Source organism: Nicotiana attenuata, unplaced genomic scaffold, assembly GCF_001879085.1.
Source record: "Nicotiana attenuata strain UT unplaced genomic scaffold, NIATTr2, whole genome shotgun sequence".
Taxonomy (NCBI): Eukaryota; Viridiplantae; Streptophyta; class Magnoliopsida; order Solanales; family Solanaceae; genus Nicotiana; species Nicotiana attenuata.
The window spans coordinates 261,317-285,591 of record NW_017670560.1 but is presented as its reverse complement, the minus strand read 5'-3'; the positions used below and the strand labels follow the sequence as shown (position 1 = coordinate 285,591).

The following is a 24,275-nucleotide window of genomic DNA, read 5'->3' as shown; positions in this document are numbered from 1 at the left end:
AAGGGCTAACGAATTCACCTTCCTTCCAATATATATAAACATACTAGTGGCGCCGGATACCGACATCCTCCCACCATTACAAGAATGGGTAACTCAATTCACCAAAGAAGGGCAAATGGGACTGAGCTTTTTCGCATATGCTAGGACTTGAATCCTAGTCTCTCATGGTCATCATCCCTCTTCATCAATTGCTAGACGACACCAGTGATTGCGCACTTTCTTATCAAATATAATATTGGAAGAACTAAAGGTTTATTTTGTGATATCAGAACTGAAGGATTATTTGTTCACGTACACTAATCTATTAGATTTTCTGTTGACCTATGACCTAATTTTAATGCGGAAAGAAAAGAGGACCAAATTAGTGTATGTGCTGCTTGGAACAAGCCTTATTCATTCTTGACTGTAAACCAAATGTAACAAAGGAACTTCTTTGTCAGAATGACACGTTAGGGATAGTTAAGTGGAGAAATGATACTGAGAGACTAAGAGTGACAATCATTTCCATTGGCAGCAAACTAAAATGTCAACCCCCCCCCCCCCCCGCCCATAAGAGTTTCAAGTACCACAATTTTACACTTTCAAATACTCTTTTTCTACTATTGTTCTCCTAAAAATGGAGACGTAACCAACAATTCCACATGTTCCCTCACCAAATATTGAAAATATACATCTTCAACTCTCCTTAATATTTTCTCAATCCAAAACACGAAGTTTCAATTTGTGACCGAGGGAGCATGAAAGCTACTTTTTTCTTTGGGAATAATTGGGAGTAAGACCAAACATTATGTCATTAACTATACCCCTTCATGAACTAATTGGCCAATTTGCCTTGGGTAACATGTAAGGATGCCCAGTCAACTCTTTCAAGTGCAAAACATTTACCAATCTCACGTTGCGACTACAAAAGTGTGCACGACAACCACCACTAAGTGCCCAAATCAGAAAATTGCCCCAGGGCTTTGATCTAGTGATAAGGGTGACTTGTGATATGTAGGTTAGGTGTATGCCATGGGTTCGAACCATGCCGCACCCAAAAGCCTGATAGATAAGTGGAGAAGGGTATAGGGATGGGATCATCACCCACCGAGTTTTACGCCATTAACCCTTGGGATTCCTCAAATAAAAAAATTAAAAAATATATAAAAAAAAAAAAAGCAAATTCTAAAAATGTTAACAAATATCTCATTTAAGAAACTCCTATACACAAAATGGGGGCCCAAAAGGAGACTCTGATTAAAAAGGGAAGTGATAAAATAAATACTCCTTCTAACGGGCAACTGGATGAAGTGGCGGGAAGATGAACTTACTAAGTCGTTCCTAGAAAATTGATAAGAGAAATGATCGAGGCTTTTTTTACACCCGAAGGTGTAGTCTAACAGTCAATGAAGTGGGTAAAACTTCAAAGACCAAGGTTCAATTCCCAACGAAAACAAAAATACTAGGTGATTTCTTCTCATCTATCTAGCTTTGGTGGGCAAAGTTATCCAGTACTTATACTGTTGCGAAGTAGCAGGTTCACGGCGTAATAGTAAAGGTGCACGTAATCTGGCCCAAACACCACCTTTACATATAAAAAAGATGATTGAGACTTTTTTTATGCCGCAAGTATATATAAATTTTTTCGATCACCATCTTCTAGAATCTACCCTACAAAGACTACAGCACATGGCTGATTTCACGAAAACGATAGACCAAACAAAACAAAAGATGTTAGCACAGCCTATGAGGAATCCTGCTGCAAAATGGCACTTCATACCTTTTCTGAAGGGCCGTTGAGTTTTCTCTGATTGATCAACAGCCTCCGAGGTTGATTCTGAGGAACTTTCAAGTTCTCCGGACACTCTCTAAAATCCATGCAATGTTTAAAATCAAAGCCATGAGAAATGCATATAACATCTATAATGATGGATTTCTAATTAGTGATATTTGAAGAAATTGGTAACACTCAAAAAGATATGGATGTAAACTCAACCAGGGCATAATACTTATATTATAATAATAAACCATGAAGGTTCTCTTTCAAAAATAGTTACATGATATTCGAAGGAAATAGAGAAAAGCAAATATTATATTTAAAATCCAATTCTCCAACCTCCTACGAACCTCCGCCTATTGTTGACTCTTATGAAGACTATTCAAGGAAAGATATCATTTTCCCTTTCCATGGATCATTTTATATATACATTTTGGCTTAATATTCCTAATCCCAACTGAACCAACTGAATTACCAAGTTCTTATATTTGATATGTTTGTGCCCATGAACAGTTTACAGCCAACAAAGTACCAGATTTCAGATTGTTTACAGCTAACTCAAAATTTACCTTCTCAAAGTCGTCAAGGTTGAATGGAATAAGTTTTTCTAATGCTTCCACAGATGCCTCAACATCAACGTCTTCCTCACTAGCTTCTGACTTTGTCTCAGCACTGCTTGTCCATTCTTCCTCATTACTTGCATCATTCGCGTCTTCCATCTCAGAATCCGACGTACACTCTTCACCTGATTCTACATCTGATTCGCTTTCAGATGAGCAATCTTCACCAAAATCCTGTGCGTAAGTAACTTTATGAAGATATTGGATAAAAAGCAAAATAATGGTACACAGAGCTGGTTTAGTCAAAAGGAACCAATGATATATGTATGTGTGTATATATATACTCCCTCCGTTTCAATGTATGTGAACCTGTTTGACAGGGCACGGAATTTAAGAAAAAATGAAGACTTGGAATTTGTGGTCTTAAACAAGTCAAAAAGGGGCCCAGAGTATTTGTGTGGTTATAAAAGCTTCTCATTAAGGGTAGAATTGTAAGTTTAAGGTAAATTGTTACCAAATTTAGAAAGGAGTCATTCTTTTTGGAACGGACCAAAAAGGAAATAGGTCACATAAAGTGGAACAGAGGGAGTGTGTGTGTATATATATATATATATATATATATATATATATGAATAACTTACATATGGAGCTAGAATGCTGCTATCAAGCACCAGCAATGGTACTTTTAAATCTCGAGCAAGGGTTCGAACTAGTCTTTCTCGATAAAGCTCAGTCCCTGCAACATCATCAAGAATTCAGTATTTATTTCTAACAAGCAATAATAAAAAGCTATATTGTCATAGGAATCTCATACCAGTCTAGAAAACTCTACCTGGTATACTTTGAAGCAGGATTCTCCCACTTGAAGAACTCAAGCGGCCACCGTAAGCCACAGTAACCTTCTTATGCTTTAAATGGGAAGCAACACACTCCATCAAAACGTTCTTTGTATGTTCGCTGCAAGTTTTGTTGACATAAATTAACCCAAATAGCAACTTGGCAGCAAGAGAAATAGATCTGAAAGGCAGGAACTCACTGGATATAATAAGGAAATGTGTCCCATGATAGAGCTATTTTCTCCCACGGAACAACCCTCCTTGAGAACTCGTTTTTAAATCTTTCACGTTTACTTAGGAAAGGCGATTCTTTCTTCTTACTCTCAATCGACAGCTTTTCATTCCGGAGCCACTCCTTCTGCTCTTGATCACCAAGCTGAGCATGTGCATCACAATGTCTCGCATCTTCACCGCCTTTTTCCTGCCGAACTGTTCCTTTATCAGAGCTCCCACTATCTCTCGTGTGTACATGTTTATCCTCACTCGCATCCCTACCATCACCTTTAGAACTAAAATACCTTAAATGTGTTGCAGGCAAACTCCTCAACAATCTTATATTCCCTCGTTGGGAAGCAGTCTGTACTGACTTAGATGTATCTAACAAAGCTCGTCCTATCACACTGCCTAGAGAAATGCAGTCTGAAGGTATATGGGTAACGGTTGAGGTTTGTATAGGGGAGTAAGTTCTGTAGCCAGAACTAACATAGTGGTTGAAACGCTGAAATGCAAGATTCCATCTTTGGTTGTTGCTTCTTATTCTCCTCACATACATTGCAAATTATTAAAGGTATAATAGATACCTAATAACAAGCAAAGCTTATAGGGTTAGTCCACAATTGTCTGAAAGCAAAATGAAAACTTGCAATTTTTCCTGAGAAAACTAAAATCATAATAAGCTTCATACTGCTTTTAGCTGCAAAAGAAATCACATTTCTTAACCTTACAAAGTTTTGTTATCATATGAAATAGACAATTAACAGTGATCAAATTCCTAACTGATGGGCATGAAATCACACAATAAGCTATATTGACAGAGAAAAAGAATCGTGAACACAACACAAAATAGTCAAGAAGACAAACAGAAATTCACAATAACAGTGATCACAAACACAATATAACATTGACACACAAGCATATGTCAGCAGTCCTCAAATTTTGAATTTTCTATTTTCTCAAAAGTTGGGCGACAAGAGAAAAAACCAATAACAAAGAGCAAAAGCCATTAGAATCAATCAAAAAGACTCCTTCTTTAGCATGCCCAAGATAAAAATTCAATCTTGTATTTTATGTAAATGGTTTGCATACAATCTTAGCTAATTACAATGTAAAATAAAGAACAGACCTTGCTTTGGTTATAAATAATAATCCTTATAATAATGTAAACTCAGAAGGCAGAAACAGCAGTGGCCATATGGGTTATAAACAGAGGGTCATGTATGTATGTAACGAAAAAGGCTTTTACCAGTGGAAATAGGGATGACCCTTGAAAAGGGGGAGCTGACAGAAGGGGAGAGATTACCGTTTGGGAGAAGAGAGATAAGAGCTATTTTGTGTTAAAGAGGTAACCTAGGAGGAAGTGACTGCTAACTGAGTTAGGAGACACGAGAACTCTCCAAAAACAAGCATCCGCACATGTTAACTCAGTTAGGCTTATGGCCCAATAGGTTTAAGGAGGAAGATTTCACCGTTCTGGCCCAACAGGTTTTTCTTTTTTTCTTTTTTAATGGGATTTTTTCGTTACTGCACCCTATTTGAAACTTTATTACTAAAAATATCCAAATTTTAGTATTTATCCGACCTATAAAAGTTTTAGCTACAAAAAATATCCATTTATTTAAACTAGACTCCTTTCTGTGGTAGTCTTCCTTATTTAGACGCGGAATTTTTGGGATCGAATATATTTCAATTAGAGATTTTACCGACGCAATCACCGCACTTTATTTGTATCCTTCTATTACGCAAATTTTCTTTGATTATCATCGCAGCATAATCAAGTTCTATTTTCTGGTTTCCTCTAGTTTTCCATAAACAAAGGTTTCGAAGAAAACAATTGCAAACAATTAGCTACAATTGTATTAAATTTCGCGACATATGTCAAAATAAGTAATTATGCTTCAACTCAATGGTCGGTGGGATAACGTTGGTATATACAAAGATTTTGATATTGATGGAATTGTAGTCAATTCAAATTATAATCAATTGAATTCCGCAATTGTAGAGCATCTAATGATCGATACCTCCGCAAAAATAATCAAGATAGCATACACTATCAACGAGCAGTGTCCTCCAATGGAAATTCGGGACGATATTGGAGTTCGAGTGTATATGGAGACGAAAAAGGAAAACAAAAACTTAGGAATGTATCCGTTGTGTATAGCAGCGCGTGATTTCGATTTGGAATGGAAAGTAGGACGAGTTGCCTAAAAACTTCAGCTTCTTTCCAAGCTAAAGATCCACCCTGTCTTCCATGTGGAGTGTCTAACGACATACCATCAAGACATAGAAGATCCTACAAGAGGAATTCCCAAGAGGCCACCGAAAAGGATGACGATTTCCTTGTCGAAAGAAGTATAGGAATTATAGTAACATTGGAAAAAAGGGCACCTCTGGGAACAACTCTACCGACGAACCATTTTAATAGTACGGGTGCTGCCGTGCCACGAGGCACGGCCATGGAAGTAATGAAAATGAAAAAGTTATCCTCCCGCCAAAGCTAGAAAAGAAAGGAGCTCTCTCTTTTTCCGGACGCCTTCTGTATCTCGAATTCGAGCACAATTGCAGGTTTGCTCAGTTTTTTCAGTGCTGATGTTTTTTCAATTTCAAGTGTTCTACAATTTTACCACAACTTATCTACAATAATACTACATAACAAATGTAGTTCAACCATTATGTCTCTACAAGTATTCTGTCAAATGTTGAACACATGAATATACAGAGGCCTGAATTACTATACTTTTAATTGAGTCCAGGTTCATCTGATTATCGTATGTCTAACGTGGTACAATTGTCAATTGTAACACAATTAAAGAAGTATCAGGAACAGTGAAGTTGATTGATATGCAAACATCTCCGACAATTGTGGAATATGAAAGTATCATCATAACGGAACATACGCCAAATGTAATTGAAGTAGGCCAAGTTTACCAAGACAAACAAATAATTGTCAGTGCAATGAAGCACTATTCTTCCATGAGTAACTTTCAATTTAGAGTGAAAAGGTCTAGTGCAGGAAGGTAGAAACATTTTATTTGTCAATTTTATATTGTGCATAATTTGTAGTGTTTTTGTATATAAATTGTTTAAGACAAGTAGTGCATAAATATCCTTGTATTCTGTAGCTACAATTTGCATAATATTTTTTGAATTGTTTTTATTTTGTAGCTACTACCTCATATGTGTTGGGGACAATTGTACGTGGCACTTCAAGTCCAACAGCATAAACGAATCAGCATTGTTCAAGGTTCGAAAATTCAACAGCTTGCACACATGCTCTTTGATGGACAACACATATATACAACGCAAACCTATTGCCATAGTAGTTGACATCATGGTGATACAAAATATGCGGATCAATATACACACCAAAAGACATACAAATTGATATGTTGTCGGATCATGGTGTGAACTTAACATACATGCAAGCTTGGAGAGCAAAGGAAAAGGCCTTGGAATTTTTGAGAGATCATCCTGTTGGTTCCTATAGTCGCTTGCCGAGTTATTTGTTTATTCTGGAGAAGACTTATCCGGGGTCGATAGTGAAATTGCAGAAGATTGAAGATGACTACTTCTTGTATGCATTTGTTGCACTTAGTACGTCCGTCAAGGTTTGGAAGTATTGTAGGACAGTTGTAGTAATTGATGGCACCTTCTTGAAGAGGGCATATAGGGGAATCATGCTAACAGCTAGCACAATGGATGCAGCCGATATTGTAGATTAATTGTAGAAATATTGTTATAAAGTTATTTTTGAGACTGTAGTTTTTTTATTTTCAAGTGTTATTATAGAAATTGAATTTCTTTTTGCTACATATGTGATAGGTAGCATATTACCACTAGCATAAGCCGTCGTTGATTCAGAAAATGACGCATCATGGAGGTGGTTTCTTGAGCAATTCAAACATGTATATGGTGAAAAACCAAATATGTGTGTTGTTTCAGACCGGGATGAGAGTATCTTGAAGGCAACATCTACTGTTTATACCGGCATACCACATTATGCTTGCATGTGGCATATTTGGACAAATATAAGGTCAAAGTTCAAGAAGGGTCACCTAAAGTTAAGCGAACTGCACTTTGCCACAGCACGATCATACACGCTTGATGAATTTAATAAAAGAATGTCAAAGATTGAAGAGATCGACATGCGTGCTAAAGCTAACCTATATGATATTGGATATCACAGATGGTCTCGGGTACATGCTACGGTGAACATAACGTGGACGATGATATCAGACATTGCAGAGTCCTTAAATGCGGTAACCAAAGATACAAGAGAGCTACCCGTAATAGAACTACTAGAGTACATGAGGACTCTCCTTGAATGTTGGACTAATGAAAATTTATTGAATTCAAATGTACATTCACATACCTTTAGAAAAAATACAAGAAAGAGTTGGAGGACAACAAGACATTATCACATAAGACGAGAGTAAGTTATAGCCAATAACATCAGATCATTGGTTCCATCGAACTAAATATATACTGATAATTGTAGAAATGTTATTGTATAATTGTAGTTATTTTGTTTTGTATATGTTGCTGACAACTTGTTGTGTATTCGTAATAAAATTGTAGGTGAGGGCTTCGACAAATTACATCCATACTGTGATAGATGGTGTGAAACTCTTCATTGTTTGCCTTCAAAACAAGAGATGTAGTTGTGGACAATTCCATCTTGATGAACTTCATTGGCCACATGCTTTGGCGGCCTTGAGGCACAAGAACGAGTCTTATGAAAACTATTGTTCTCCTTATTACACGAGGGAGAGCCTTCTGCAGACTTATGAAATACCAGTAGACCCGCTGCCTGATGAAAGCAAATGGAATGTGCCACAGCATATAGCTGAATAAGTTGTAATGCCACCTACTGTGAAAAGACAATAGGGAGACCTAAAAAAAATACAAAACCATATGATGAAGTAAAAGCAAAAAAGTACAAGGTTTCATGTGGCAACTTACGGACTAGAAGGACATAACAAAAGATCTTGTAGGAATGCTCCCAAAAGGAAATAAAAGATAATACAGTTTAAAGTTTTTTTTCCTGAGTACTGTTGATGGTAATCTATCTTTTAAGACATATGAAGTTGTTTACCGTAAAAATGGTAATAACAATTAAATTTGATTACGGGACTCTAAAAATACGTGATCTATTTTTATGCTAGTTGTTAAGCGGTTGATGCTGTGTATGAGATTTAGAAACGAGATAAGGGTTAGGAATAAGGTGATAACCAAACCGATAGGTTAACAATCGGGGCCTCGAGCTTGCCGATTCGGGGGCCTCGAGGTCGATTCTAGTGCTCGGCTGGGAGCTATCCAAGGCAGTTGAAGAGCGACTAACAGTTATAATAAAATCAACGAAGGCTCTTTATGGCCAACGATAAGCAATAAATGATGAACAATAATGAAGATAATAAATGGAAGCAACAATATCAAGAGAATGTGTTAGAGAGCAGAGAAAATGTTCTTGTGTATTTAGTATGGAGCAACAGACGTTTACAAAGTGACAAGGATCCCCCTTATATATGGGGGAAATCCCAACATAGTACAAAATACATTAATTACAAAGATATGGAGATGGGACAGCTAGATGACGCCCTGATTCGGGTTCAGAGTAGTCCACTCGACTTTGTCAGTCCTAGCCGTGTGCCTTGGGAACTCCCCATTTCTGCCATTACCATGATCATTACTGCCTCGAGGTCGAGTGTCGACGACCCCCGAAGGAGGAGACTCGACCGTGGCCTCGAGCCTTCGAGGTGATCTTTCGAAGTGCCTTAATGACGAGAAATTGGACCCTCCGATTTCACCGTATACAGATAGTCCCCGCGTTTCCTAAAACAAAGCGATAGGAAATGATTTTGAGATTATATTCCGAGGGCATCATTGCTATGACGCCAGCCCATCAGAGCATTAAATGCCATGCTAAAAAACCGCGCAAGGGTCACCGTCAAACGCGACTATCGAGAAGCCCACGAACCGCTATTGGTTCGTCCCTTCCGCTACCCTCACGGCTCCTATAAATGCACCAATTGTTTGATAACTCTTACTTTCTCAACATCTTCAAATTTGCAAGTCCAGACACATCCCCTTTCGCATCCTTTCTTCTTACCTTCTTAGAGAAATTTTACCACCATCATGGCTAGAACCTGCAAGACGGTTCCTCAGAAAGACGAGGTTGCCTCATCATCCCGAACATCCAAATGGAAAACCAAAAATGATACCCACTGTGGAATAATGTACTCCTGCCGAGCTCGACATGATGAAGGATTTTACCATTGACAAACCCTCATCTACACCGGGCCGATGCGAACACGTGTCCCAGTACATTAGTGTTGTGACCGATATATGGAAGGTGAAGAAAGACTGCCGATGGAGGGAGGCAACGGAGGATGAGATTCCCCGCCCTAATGAGAGTATAACATATTACAAAGCTGGTTTCTTTCATGTATATACTTACCCGTTCACTTTGGGTCCGATCGATTCTTCTAAATCCCCTTCCCTGGAGATAGATCCGATTATTCTCGATTTCTGCGACAAATACCAAGTGACGCTTGGTCAAATCTATCCATCTTTCTGGAGGATAGTCTTGATGCTCTGCCATTTCTCCTATGGGGTCGAGGGCGAGACCTTTACCCTCGGCCACTTGATTAGGTTGTACAGCCCTCGATTTAATCGAGGTTTGATTAAGCTTCACCACCGATCCAAATCGTTTTTCTCGAGCACCGACGAGGACAAGGATCGAGGGTGGATGAGTAGGTTCGTCCGAGTGAGGACCTCGGACATCATTCCGGCCGGGAGGATGCCATTCCCAGAGAAGTAGAACACACAGCGTAAGTATTTTTTCCTTCGGACATGTTTTGTGATTTTCTTTCCTCCCTTCCGCAAAAATAATCTCCTTTTGGTTTCTGCAGCTACCGCTTGGTATCCTGAAGCGGTACAGGATCTGCCGAGGTGGATAAAGCGGTTGGATACCTCGTTCCCATATCTCGTCCGGTCTTGGCCTAACTTGGCTAAGACGCGATGGGTGGCCAAGAATCATGGTAAAGTTTACCTTGCCATCTATGTCTTAGCCTTATGTTTCTCCTCGTATCCTTTGTGTTGATAACTTTTTGCCACTGCAGGCCTTGGCGATGGTATACGGATGAGACCGCCTCATGGTGGTGAGATGGAGACTTCGAAGCCCGCTAAGGGCAAAAAAAGAAAGGGCAAGGCGTCTGTTGATCCTCCCGTGGCAAATAAACCTAAGTCACGCGGGCCTCGAGCCGCCATTAGGACCTCGGCTTCAGCTTCTAGAGCAAGCCTCGATGCTAGGGATGAAGATGATGATGAGAGCGAGTGTCGTTAGGCACAGAGAACGAGGTCGGGCGCGAGAGTTTCGCAGGCGCCTCGACTGGAAGCCGCTGAATCGGGAACGGCCGATTCAGGTCAGTCCCGTGCGACGAAGACCTTCGAGGAGGGTGTTAATGTTGTCCCGGATCCCGTGACCGGATATGGTGCAGTTTCTGCTGGGGAGACTGTTGCTGCCGGTCCTAAAGGGTCTGGACCCAGAGCTTTTCGGGGACAGGAGTTGCCCATCGGGGACATCGATGCCCTGGATGATCTCAGTTTGGGCTCTCAGTTCTTGTCGGGGGAGCTAAGGGATGCTCAAGATATGAATACCACCAAAGTGGGAGGGTCCTCTCAATAGGGGAGGTGTGCTTGGCAACATTCTTGACGATATTGACGATGTCAGCGAGGACATCGATCTCGACGCTCCCGGCACCGTCAAGGCAACGGAGAGGTTCCAGCGACAGGTAATAGTTGTTTTAAGTATATTTCTTTAGTCTCAAGCACTATTCTTCGTTTTTCTAACTCTTTTGTTTTGCCGTAATGTAAGGAGATGTATGACCATGCCCTCTCCGGGCTCCAGGAGGAGCTTTCATGTCGTGAAAAAGAGCTCGAGTGGCTTACCTCGGGACTGCGAGAGTCGGAGGCTTACTCCGCCCGAAAAGAGAAGGAGTCAAGCGAGCTCCGGGCTACTTTGGAGGGAGTGCTTCGAGAAAAAAATGATCTTGCTGAGCAGGTATTTTGTCATGCGTAAATCCACCCTTTGTTCCCATAATTTGATACTGACCGGCCTACGTTTCCCTTTGCAGAATGGGCAAAAGAATGTGGAGATCCTCGGGCTGAGGGAGCGAAACGAGGGAGCGACCTTGGAATTGGCATCAACCCATGGTCTTCTCCAAAATGCTCAAAAGTAGATTGTTGCGCTGACTGCGGCCAAGTCCGAAATCGAAGGGAAAGTTGCTACTTATCTGAAGGATGCAGCCACTGCGAATCAAATAGCCCGTAATATATCTATAGAGGCCGAGCTAAAACTGGCTCGGGTTGTCACTCATGCTAGTGCGAAGGGGAAGAGGGAAGCCTTAGAGGGGGTCAGAGCCAAAGGTGTCGATCTTTCAACCGAGATTGAGGAGGCCCGAGAGTTGGAGAGAAAATCGGCGCTCTTAGTCGCTTTAGATGAGGATCCTGGAGATGGTTCAGAGGATAGTGGCAATGAAGAGTAGGCCTTGTGTCGCTTTTGCTTTTCCCCTCCACTTTTTTTTTTTTTTTGCATGCACTCGGGGATACAAGTTTTGTAAAGACGCCACTTGTAAATATATTTTTTGGCAATGCAAGAGAGTCTTTTTGCTCCAAGTCTTTCCATTCTTTATATTTCGTCGTTCTTGCGGAGTTAGTCTTTGAATTTTAACATTAACTCTTTGGAGCCCATACTTGGAGAGGTCGGGCTCCCCGAAATCGGGTTCTGGAGAATTATAGTTGTGATGTAATTGTGTCGCTAATTTGAATAAAGATTATCTCCTATAATGAATGTTTGATAAACAGATTTCAACTCTTAATGCAATTGATTTGTAGTTGTTTTCTTCAAATACTGTGTTTATGTATTACCTTTCAGCCTTTCCTAACAATACTGCTTAAATTGAATAGATTATGTATTTTTGTATAGCAGTTGTAGACATAATTGTAGTTAAGTTGTAAAGAAATTATATAGTACCAATATTGAGATAAAGTACTAACAACTTTCAACCAAAAAAAAAGCCACAGATGTTTTCTATTCTAAGTAGTAGAATTCTGGACAAAATAACAAAACAAAAGGTAAAACAACTTTAGCACAAATCTGCTACAAATAAATTGCAGCTGACTTGTTCCTCGTCATTAATATCTTTGCTCGCGGCAATTGTGACCTCTCGGGAGAATCGATGACTGGAGAGATGTTCCATTCCCAATGGCAGAAGAAGGATGCAAGCTTGGACAAGATATTCTTCACTTGGTTGGACAGGAGATGCAGCGCGCTTAGCGTCGGAAAGATGTGTCTACAACTTTAACACTTTAACTATAATTTTTCTACTGAAAAGGGCAACTAATTCTTCTTCTTCTTCCGGACTTGTGTTCTCTCGTTCACAGCTGGTGTACCTTTTCTTCTTGCTAATCTGCGAGTCACTTCACTTTCACTAATTGCACCAAGCTCTCGCTTTTTCCTAGCATAATCCCAAAGGAGCGCTCCATAGCATCTACGGTGTTATCAGAAAGGTCTTCCTTTGAAATTGATAGCTCTCCAATGCTGACATATTCTGCAAATACCACCACGTATACACCACAGTCACTGCAAAAAATAATAGGGGAAAAGATTTAGCATTCAATGTAAAATACAATTGGTTAAATAAATAGAAGGAAAAGCTACAATGATCCCTCTTTTTGCTGGGGTATCTCACCAACCAACCACTGAATGTCAAGAGGTCAGTAACACCTTCTTCAATGTATGCCTTTGTATTCTTATAGTTGATGTTTGGACGCTTGCCATAGAAGCCAGTACATGACAAGTAGAGGGGGATCATAATATCAAACTTGTCGACAACAGATTCAACAAGTTTGTGATTCGTGAAGACACCATAGAATCATAAACATATAGAACCCTATCGGTAATGTCAAACACATCCAATTCTACAACACTTTAGCTACAGCCGGGAAGACATTAATACATTGCATACAAGTAGTTACAAAATTAGACATATATAACAACTGACTACATTGAAGCTACAGATGCACATATAAAATTATGTTTAGAGCATGAAATTAGAAACCAACAACTAGTGGACATAATATATACAATCTGTGTACACATAATGGAACTAACATCTACAAGTAGAGCAAATAATAACCAATAAAACTAACTAAATCATGTGGTACATTCCGTAACAAATTTCCGAATAATGTATAAGAAATCTATAATTTCTAGGAAGATGTAGAAAATTTGATAACCAACAACATATATACACAATGTAGACAAAATTTCTACAAATACAAAAAAAAAAGGTATAGTCATGAGAATGAGAACAAGTTTTTAACTAAAAAAAAGAACCAAAATTGTAACTACTAAAATTTTACCTTTTCTCATGACTGTTAGGGTATGGTTTTAGGAGATTTTTGAACTTTCTTCTTTTTTGAAGGTTTGACAGCAGGAGAAACTTTGATTTTTTTTGCAGGTTTCAGGATAACTTCTTCTTCGACGAAAGCATCATCACGAGCAATTTCTTTGCCCTTTCGCTTTATTGATTTAGCAGATGTCGAAGTTTCACCAGCATCCTTGTCATGCTTGAGTTATGTTCGAGCTTCTGACCTAGCTTCACGAGGGGAAAGCTTGGACTTTGTCTCTGATTTTGCATGTGTTGATTTTACTACTTTTTTGGGTGAATCATGCGAGAAAACACCGAAATCAAAAGTAGGAATATCACCAAAATTAGTAGGGCTATTCTTCGGAAGTCCTTTATTTTTCATTGTAAGGTAAGGAAAACTTTTTCGAGCTAGGCGTAGGATTTTGAGCGAGAATTCAGAAAGATTGAGAGAGATCATAAAAGATTTTTGAACAAAAATGTAAGAGAGCGTTAATGGAGGGAGATAGTAGAGAATCGTGGGGGGTATGGACAAAGAAACGTGTGGGGAGTGAGTTATGTACGTTAGAGAGATTATAGGAGTTAATTGATTCTCATTAAATTCCTAAAATGTATATAATTGGTAAATTGTATATGCCTATGTAATTAAATTGAAACATGAGTATGGGGGGTAATAAAGTTTCAAATAGCGTATAGGAAGGTAAAAATCTCTTTTTAATGGAACCAACTAGGTTCAGAATCTCTACACCTTATTTGTGAGGGGTTTCAAAGGCAAATCTAGAATCTAACTTTTTAAAATACACCTTGATTTTGATTTTCCAAGTAAATATTGGTACAATACGTTATAAAAATATACCAATGCTCATAGATGGCTAGGAAAGGGAGCACCGGGCTCGTGCACCCAACCCCTCCATGTAGATATGCTATTGAGGAATTCAATTTTCCAACTTATAATCATCTCTTCGATTTACCCTTTTTCAGCTCCAATGTATAACTAAAATAATTTAACAAAAATATGTATACCTTGTTTTATTATGAGATTCTTACGCCTTGTAATTACCTCAGAAATAATTTTCTCAATTTGGTCCATTTTTCCATTATTTACCTGCTTTAGCTAATTTATAAAAATATTTACAGCTTACGCCAAGAATCTTTTCCCGTCCCAAAGCTACATCTTTTTTTTTTCTTCTCAACACCATTATTTTTCACGGTCTTCCTTTATTTCTTTATTTTATTTGCTAAATTTTTTTTCTCTTTTCAAAGCATGTTCTTCATTTTTTTCACACTCACACGTTATTTTTTTCTATCCGACAATACCTCGTCTTATTCCTTCCTTTACCAACAGTCATCCACCTGAAAAATTCATAAGATAAGTAGTCACTGCCATCATACTTGGATTGATTCCTTCATCATTTTTCACATATTTTCTTTGTTGTCAACACTAGCACATCAATGATCTCCCCCTCCCCCAACAAAGAAAACTGTTGTCCTTAGAGCAAGCGACAACTAATCATCACGCCTCTGTTGTCTCCTTCGTCATCCCCATCAATAAGTAAAAATCCTAACAAATGGGGGACTTCAAAAAAATATACGGAGAAATAACGGACTAGAGAAATTGTCGTGAATAGATTGTTTGGACTCAACTTTTTAACGATAGGTGATAGTCACTTATCTGATTCGGTGAATCTAATTAGGCATTTCCGAGGTAGAAAACGATAAATAAGAGTGAAAATGAATAGTCAGTAGTTTGAGAGACGAAAGATTTGGTCTTGACGTAGTATATATATGTACATAGTGTATACATAACTGTATACAAATAAATATTATAATGTATGTATACATAAATATGTACAAATAAATATTATAATGTATATCATATATAGATTATAACACCTATACAATGTGTATATACATTATGTACACCTTATACACTATTTTTAGCTATTGGAGGTTAAAGGTGGTGGCTCTTTTAGGCGTTTTGGAGGTAGTAAATAAGAAAGGAGAGCGTATGGACAATATCGCCGGTTAAGTTTTTACATAGTCAAGATTATTCGATGATGGCTTCGATTTTCCGATCTTCTCTTTTCAATTCCTCTATTTTAAACAAGTGGCCCTATTTTTTTCTTATGTATGTGAAGGTCACATTAATAGTAAAGTGTTTGGTATGTATTAAAATTTATCCATTATAGGAGAAAGAGAAAATATATGTTCTTTCATAGAGAGGTTAGAGATTTCTCATCAGAAATAAAAATTTATTGAAGGTAGAGAAAGAGAGTTTAGCGTATCTTCACCTTGATTTGCGTGCGCAGTTCAGACGTGTAGCCGGAAAGATGTTATGTGAAAAATCTGTGAAATATTGAAATTTTGACTTAAAAATGCATTTAAGTTGACTTCGGTCAACATTTTTGGTAAACGGACACGGACCCGTGATTTGATGATCCCGGAGGGTCCGGAAAATAAGGGACATGGGCGTATGCCCGGAATCGAATTCCGAGGTCCCAAGCCCGAGAAATGAATTTTTAAAGAAAATTGTTCTCTGAAAATTGTTTAAAGGATTTTGAAATGAAATTTTATTAGGACATGTCGGTATCGGGCCCGTATTTTGGTTCCGGCGCCCGGTACAGATCTTATATATGATTTAAGATGATTATGTGAAATTTGGTGAAAAACGAAATCCGTTTGACGTGATTCGGACTTAAAATGGAAAATTTGATGCATTATGAAGTTTGAGAAAAAATTCTTTGATTTTGAGGTTTAATTCGTTGTTTGAGAGGTTATTTTGGCGATTTGATCGCACAGATAAGTTCATATGATGTTTTTGGGTTAGTACGCATGTTTGGTTTGGAGCCCCGAGGGCTCAGGTGAGTTTCGGGTAGGTTCCGGGGTGTTTAAACTTAGGGAAATTCTGTTGTTGCACCAGTTCTGGTGTAACCGCACCTGCGGTTCTTGGGCCGCAGATGCGGACTCGCATGTGCGAGAAATGCACCGCAGGTGCGGAATTTTTCGCAGATGCGGGCAAACTTTCGCAGAAGCGGTTCCACAAAAGCGGATTTACCCCTCGCAGATGCGGCCCCAGTGGGCCAAGTCATTTCCGCAGAAGCGACTATTTTTCCGCACGTGCGGTTGCGCAGGTGCGACCCACGAGTCGCAGATGCGGAAGTCGGGCAGTGAATCCTTTAAAAATATAACTTCAGCGATTTTTCTTTCAAATTTTCACAAAAATAGAAGAATTAGGGCGATTTTCTCAGGAGATTTTCTTCCCAAATCACAAGTAAGTATTCATTAACTGATTTCTTCAACTATCTAATATTTTTCATCAACTTTTATCAATAATCTTAGGGTTGTAATGGTAGAAAATAGGGGAATTGGGTAGAGTTAGGGCTTTTTGATTATTTGTGAATTTGACCTCGTTTTGGGGTCAGATTTCAAAATAAATTATATATTCGGGCTCGTGGGTGAATGGGTGATTGATTTTTGGTCCGAACCTCGTGTTTTGACCAAGCGGACCCGGGGTCAATTTTTGGGTTTTTGAAAAGAATGATTGGAAAGTTATAATTAAGTATTGGAATTGGATTGTTTAGCGTTTATTGATGTTATGAAGTCGATTATGTCTAGATATTAGGGCTGTTTATCGGGCGGATTAGGCGGTTTTTTACTCTTAATGGTTTGGCTTAACGGTTATCGGCTTTTAAATGTATAATCCGTTAGCCGCCTGATAAGATATCAGACGGATTGGTATCAGTTTAGCTCTTATCGGGCGGTTTATCGGCCTAACATACATATTCACTAAATTGTGTTTTCCCTGTTTTAGTACTTTACGAAGAAAGATAGTAATCCAGATCCAGTTTCACAAATGAAGATTGAGATTTGAGGCCAACAAGGAAAGTGCTAGAGGACATTGTCTTCAGAATCATAGTCCCCAGCTGAATTTAAAGAATAAAACACTACCAATCATCACAAATGAGAAGCATGATACCAAAAGCATAATAAAAAACGTGGCAACATTTTTCTCTAGTTGTATGTTGAACAAAAATATTAACCGTGCTAAACAGTAAACTCCATTGATGCCTTTCAATGAAGGAAAGGACACATCCAACTGAAGTGGTGCCACATATACACACTACTTATTTAATTTAGTGAATATGTATGTTAGTATGAAACTTGATTACTTTAAATTCCTTTCACTTCTTCTTCTGCAACTTCTACTCAAGTATATAAAATTCAGCAGACATCATCAAACAGCAAAAAGAACACTAAGTTACTCTTTTGCACAGAAAAATGCTTCTACATACAGAGCAAATAAACACCATCGCAGCTGGTTTCTCTGGAATTAGGATTTTAGGAACAGACGGGTTTGTTACTTTGTTTAGAGACAGAACAGAACAGACAGCCTTTTATTTTATTTAATCATTTTCAAGGGTTTTAGTTTTTTAATATTTAATATATATAAATAAAAATCAATTATATATATATATATATATATATATATATATATATATATATATTCTTAACGGGTTAACGGATTATCCGTTAAGAAAATTGAATAATCTGCCCCTAAACCGATAAGCTGTTAATAAAAAAAATTCAATCTGTTCCCCGTCCGTTAAGCCGTTAAGCCGTTACCGGTAAGCCATTAAGCTTCGGTTCGGATCAGTTTTCGATTTCGGATCAGTTTTGAACACCCCTACTAGATATAATTGATTTGGAGCCGAATTCGAAAAGAAAGGCGGTGCTTGAGGCTTGAGTTGGCCACGGAAGTTCGAGGTAAGTGTTTGGCCTAACCTTAGCTTGAGGGATTAGGAGTGTGTCCTAACATATAGGCATGGTGACGAGTATCTATACGTTGGTATAGAGCATGACCGTGGGTCTTATATTGTGATTTTTAAGACTTCGTTGTATTATTCATGCATTGGTGAAAAATTCTAATTATTGTGCAAAGTTGTGAAACGAATTGTGACCTATGAACGTTGAGGAGCGTTGGCTCCAGTTGTATAACGAATTGTGAAAGTATAAGTGATAATTGAACCTCTAGAGCAGTGGCTCGAGTGATGAAGTGAATTATGAAGTAAAAGTGAGAAAGAGAAGAGATCATTATGTTGCCCCCTTGCCGGGCTATTGTTGAGTTGTGGTTCCCTTGTATTGTGTTCTTAATTGATATTACGGATACTTAGGTTGATGATTCTTTGTGTTAGGTAAGAATTATGGTTATAGCGGAAGTAGTTAGGTGTTGTAACAAGTTTGGGTATGGCTGAGGTAGTTAGGTGTTGTAGCAAGTTTGGTTATAGCTGTTTCTCCCTTGTCGGGACGTATTTACTTATGCTGTCGAATCCCTTGCCGGGATAGTATAGACATTTTGATCCCTTGTCGGGACTCTCGTTATAATTGTAAATATTATATATGGATTGGGTTGCACGCCGCAACAGTATTATATGGGATCAGGTGGTACGTCTACCACGAGATATAATAAAATGGGAGCGGGTGGTACGCCTACCACAAGATATAATTAAATGGGAACGGGTGGTACGCCTACCACAAGATATGAGAAATGGGATCGGGTTGCACGCCTGCAACGAGATGTGGACCGAGAGTGAAATCTGCCTTTGTTTTTCCTTATTCTTGTTAGAAGTTAAATTTTGGTTTCTTGATAATTCTCTTGAGATTCTGTTTTACCTGTTNTTTCCCGAAGCATGTTTCCCCTTCCCAGCTTTAGTTGTTTGTTCTAGTTTATTTTTCCGCTATATATATATATATATATATATATATATATATATATATATATATATGGAGTCTGGTCCTTGTCTTCGTCACTACTTCGCCGGGGCTAGGCCAGGACTTACCAGCACATGGGGTCGGTTGTGCTGATACTACACTGTGCACTCTTTTGTGCAGACCCCAGTGTTGTAGACTTTGGACCGCAGTGGGATTGATGATTCTTGCTCATCAGGCAATCCAAGGTAGACCTGCAGGCGTCCGCAGGCCCTGGCGTTTCCTCTATCCTTATTTCCTGTTTCATTTTCCTTATATTCAGAAATAGTGTATTGATATTTTCTTCAGACTTGGTATGCAGTAAATCTTAGACCGTCTGTGATACTGTGACACCAGTTCTGGGTAGTCGAGACTCAAACAGTTGTATTAGATATTTATGTTCAGATAGCTTATTATTTCTTTCTTCCGCTTATGTTAAATTCCGCTGTTTAAATGTTATTATTTCGAAATTGTTAATGAATATAAAACTGGTAAAAAGGTAAATTGTGCAATTAATTGGCTTGCCTAACTCGTATTAGTAGGCACCATCACGACTCCCGAAGGTGGGAATCCAGGTCGTGACAAGTTGGTATCAGAGCTCTAGGTTAGATGGGTCTCACAGTTCACAGACAAGCTTAGTAGAGTTTGAGGGATCTGTACGGAGACGTCTGTATTTATCCCTCAAAGGCTACAGAGTTAGGAAAAACTTCACATTTGTTCTTTCTTGTCGTGCGGTTTGGTTTCTCAATGCTGATTGAAACCTCTACTCTTGTCCTTTCGCGAATGGCGAGGTCATGTACCGCTTCTTCAGCCGAGCAGCAGCAGAGACCGGTGATAGATCAACTACGTCTTCGGAGGCCTTGTGGAGGTTGGATAAGTTTCCCCAAGCTCTTCACTATTACATTCAGCGGTGCATCTACTGAGGATCCCCAGGATTATCAAGACAGATGTCATGAGGTTCTCAGGAACATGGGGATAGCTAAGACCAATGGGGTCGATTTTGCTACTTTCCGCTTGCCTGGATCCGCCAAGACCTGTTGGAGAGATTATTGATTGGCTATACCGGTTAGGTCATCAGCTTTTACTTGAGAACAGTTCACACAACTATTTCTGGAGAAGTTTCTCCCCATCACTCAGAGAGAGGCCTATCGGAGGCAGTTTGAGCATCTCCAGCAGGGTTCTATGACTGTTACTCAGTACGAGATTAGATTCATCGACATGGCTCGTCATGCTCTTATCCTACTTCGCACTGTGAGAGAGAGTGAGGAGGTTCATTGAGGGACTCGTCCAGCCCGCTTAGTTAGCTAGAGGTAGAGGTAGAGGTATTAGAGGTGGAGATAGAGATACTAGGGGTGGAGGTAAAGGTATTAGAGATAGAGTTGCAGGTACTGTTTTGGTTTGTGGTAGAGAAGCTTCGGTTTTATTTTGCGCTGTGTCTGGTCATGCCTAGTGATTCTTTGAGTGCCCCTGTTTATGTGTCTACCCCGGTGGGTAATTCTATTGTGGTAGATCGAGTCCATCGTTCTTGTATTGTGGTGATTAGGGGTCTTGAGACTCGTGTAGATTTGTTGCTTCTGGACATGGTTGATTTCGATGTTATATTGGGGATAAACTGGTTATCACCTTACCACTCTATCTTGGATTGTCATGCCAAGACTGTGACCATAGCCTTGCCGGGTTTGCCTCGTTTAGAGTGGAGAGGGACTCCTGGTCATTCTACCCGTAGTGTTATTTCTTATGTGAAGGCTCGGTGTATGGTCGAGAAGGGGTGTTTGCCCCATTTGGCTTATGTTCGCGATTCTAGTGCTGAGGTCCCTCCTATTGATTCTGTGCCCGTTGTCCGGGAGTTTCCTGAGGTATTTCCTTCAGACCTGCCGGGTATGCCACCCGACAGGGATATTGACTTTTGATTTGATCTGGTTCCGGGAACTCATCCCATTTCTATCCTGCCGTATCGCATGGCCCCGCCTGAGTTGAAAGGGTTAAAGGAGAAATTGCAAGACTTGCTTGAGAAGGGTTTCATTAGACCCAATGTTTCGCCTTGGGGTGCGCCGGTGTTGTTTGTCAAGAAGAAGGATGGATCGATGAGGATGGGTATAGATTACGGGCAATTGAACAAGGTTACAATCAAGAATAAGTATCCGCTGCCGATGATTGATGATTTGTTCGATCAGCTTCAGGGTGCCAAGGTAATTTCAAAGATTGACTTGAGATCTGACTACCATCAGTTGAGGATTAGGGCATGAGCAACATCTTAGAGTGGTTCTTCAGACTTTGAGGGATAGTCAGTTTTATGCTAAGTTTTCGAAGTGTGAGTTCTGGTTGAGTTCGGTTGCATTCCTGGGTCATGTTGTGTCAGCAGAGGGTATTCAGGTTGATCCGAAGAAGATTGAGGCAGTCAAGAACTGGCCTAGACCAGCATCAGCTACAGAGATTCGGAGTTTCTTGGGATTGGCAGGCTACGATCGTCGGTTCGTGAAGGGGTTTTCATCTATCGCAGCCCCGATGACTAGGTTGACCCAGAAGGGCGCCCATTTCAGATGGTCGGATGAGTGTGAGGTGAGCTTTTAGAAGCTCAAGACAGCTCTGACTACGGCACCGGTGTTGGTTCTACCTACAGGTTCAGGGCCTTATATAGTTTATTGTGATGCTTCTCGTATTGGACTTGGTGCAGTATTGATGCAGGATGGCAAGGTCATTGCCTATGCTTCGTGGCAGTTGAAGATTCATGAGAAGAACTATCTGGTTCATGATTTGGAGTTGGCAGCCATTGTCCACGCATTGAAGATTTGGAGGCATTATCTGTATGGCGTGGCATGTGAGGTGTTCACGGATCACAAGAGTCTTCAGTTTTTGTTCAAGCAAAAGGAGTTGAATTTGAGGCAGAAGAGGTAGTTGGAGTTGTTGAAGGACTATGATATCACCATCTCATATCATTCGGGGAATGCCAATGTGGTGGCCGATGCCCTGAGTAGGAAGTCAGCGAGCATGGGCAGTTTAGCTTATATTCCGATTGGTGAGAGGCCGCTTGCTTTGGATGTTCAGGCTTTGGCCAATCAGATCGTGAGGTTGGATGTTTCTTAGCCCAGTCGTGTGTTATCTTGCACAGTCGCTCGTTCTTCATTAATGGAGCGTATCCGAGATCGGAAGTTTCATGATCCCCATTTGTGTGTCCTTAGAGACACGGTGCAGCATGGAGGTGCCAAGCAGGTTACCATAGGTGATGATGGAGTTTTGAGATTGCAGGGCTGAGTCTGTGTGCCTAATGTGGATGGTCTTCGAGAGTTGATTTTAGAGGAGGCCTAGAGCTCCCTGTACTCTATTCATCCGGGCGCCGCGAAGATGTACCAGGATTTGCGGCAGCATTATTGGTGGTGGAGAATGAAGAAGGATATCGTTTCATATGTGGCTCGGTGTTTGAACTGTCAGCAGGTTAAGTACGAGCATCAGAGGCCCGGTGGTTCATTTCAGAGGATTGAGCTTCCCGAGTGGAAGTGGGAGCGGATCACTATGGATTTCGTTGTTGGACTCCCGCAGACTTGGAAGAAGTTCGACGCAGTGTGGGACATTGTTGATAGGCTGACCAAGTCAGCGCATTTCATTCCTGTGGCAGTCTCCTATTCTTCTGAGAGGTTAGCTGAGATCTATATCCGGGAGATTGTTCTCCTTCATGGTGTGCCCGTGTCTATCATACCGGACTGAGGTACGCAGTTTACCTCGCGTTTCTAGAGAGCAGTTCAGCGAGAGTTGGGCACACGGGTTGAGTTGAGCACATCATTACATCCCCAGACGGACGGGCAGTCTGAGCGGACTATTCAGATTTTGGAGCATATGCTCCGAGCTTGTGTCATTGACTTTGAAGGCTCGTGGGATCGGTTTTTGCCCTTAGCAGAGTTTGCCTACAACAACAGCTACCAGTCGAGTATCCAGATGGCTCCTTATGAGGCCTTGTATGGTAGGCGGTGTCGGTCTCCGGTTGGATGGTTTGAACCGGGAGAGGCTCGGTTGTTGGGTACGGATTTGGTCCAGGATGCCTTGGGCAAGGTCGGGATCATTCAGGATAGGCTTCGTACAGCTCAGTACAGGCAAAAGAGTTATGCCGACCGCAAGGTTCGAGATTTGGCTTTCATGATCGGCGAGCGGGTATTGCTTCGAGTGTCGCCTATGAAGGGCGTGATGAGATTTGGGAAGAAGGGAAGCTTAGCCCTAGGTTCATTGGTCCATTTGAGATTCTTGATCGAGTGGGAGAGGTGGCTTATAGACTTGCATTGCCGCCGAGCTTATCAGCCGTGCATCCAGTGTTTCATGTGTCCATGCTTTGGAAGTATCACGGCGATCCATCCCACGTGCTAGATTTCAGCACTGTCCAGTTGGACAAGAACTTGTCTTATGAGGAGGAGCCGGTAGCCATTCTAGACAGGCAGGTTCGTCAGTTAAGGTCCAAGAGTTTTCCTTCTGCTCGTATTCATTGGAGAGGTTAGCCTCCCGAGGCCTCGAGCTGGGAGTCCGAGTCCGATATGCGGAGCCGTTATCCCCATCTTTTCCCTGACTCTGGTACTTCCTTCTTCTGTCTGTTCAAGGACGAACAATTGTTTTAGAGGTGGAGAATGTGAATTCTATGTTCCCAGACCTTAAAAACCTCTTTTATCTTCACCTCGATTTGTGTGCATAGTCCGGGCGTGTAGCCGGAAAGCTGTTATGTGAAAAATCTGTGAAATATTGAAATTTTGAC

At 40.2% G+C, this 24,275-nt stretch overlaps 1 protein-coding gene across 4 annotated transcripts in view; it reads right to left on the bottom strand.

Annotated features, from left to right (window-relative positions):
- LOC109240968 overlaps positions 1–4,767 on the bottom strand; it is a 35,804-nt gene extending 31,037 nt beyond the window's left edge. For 2 of the 4 annotated variants that reach the window (XM_019407659.1, XM_019407662.1), the window contains exons 1-6: positions 4,495–4,767; positions 3,353–3,952; positions 3,149–3,273; positions 2,958–3,052; positions 2,326–2,550; positions 1,760–1,847 (exon numbers count right to left, since the gene is read on the bottom strand). In XM_019407659.1, the coding sequence (XP_019263204.1) occupies positions 1,760–1,847; positions 2,326–2,550; positions 2,958–3,052; positions 3,149–3,273; positions 3,353–3,924 (1,105 nt within the window). In that variant the 5' untranslated portion in view covers positions 3,925–3,952; positions 4,495–4,767. The remainder of the gene's footprint in view (positions 1–1,759; positions 1,848–2,325; positions 2,551–2,957; positions 3,053–3,148; positions 3,274–3,352; positions 3,953–4,494) is intronic. The other 2 variants (XM_019407660.1, XM_019407661.1) reach the window with 2 other exon arrangements.
- Between the last annotated feature and the right edge of the window lie 19,508 nt (positions 4,768–24,275).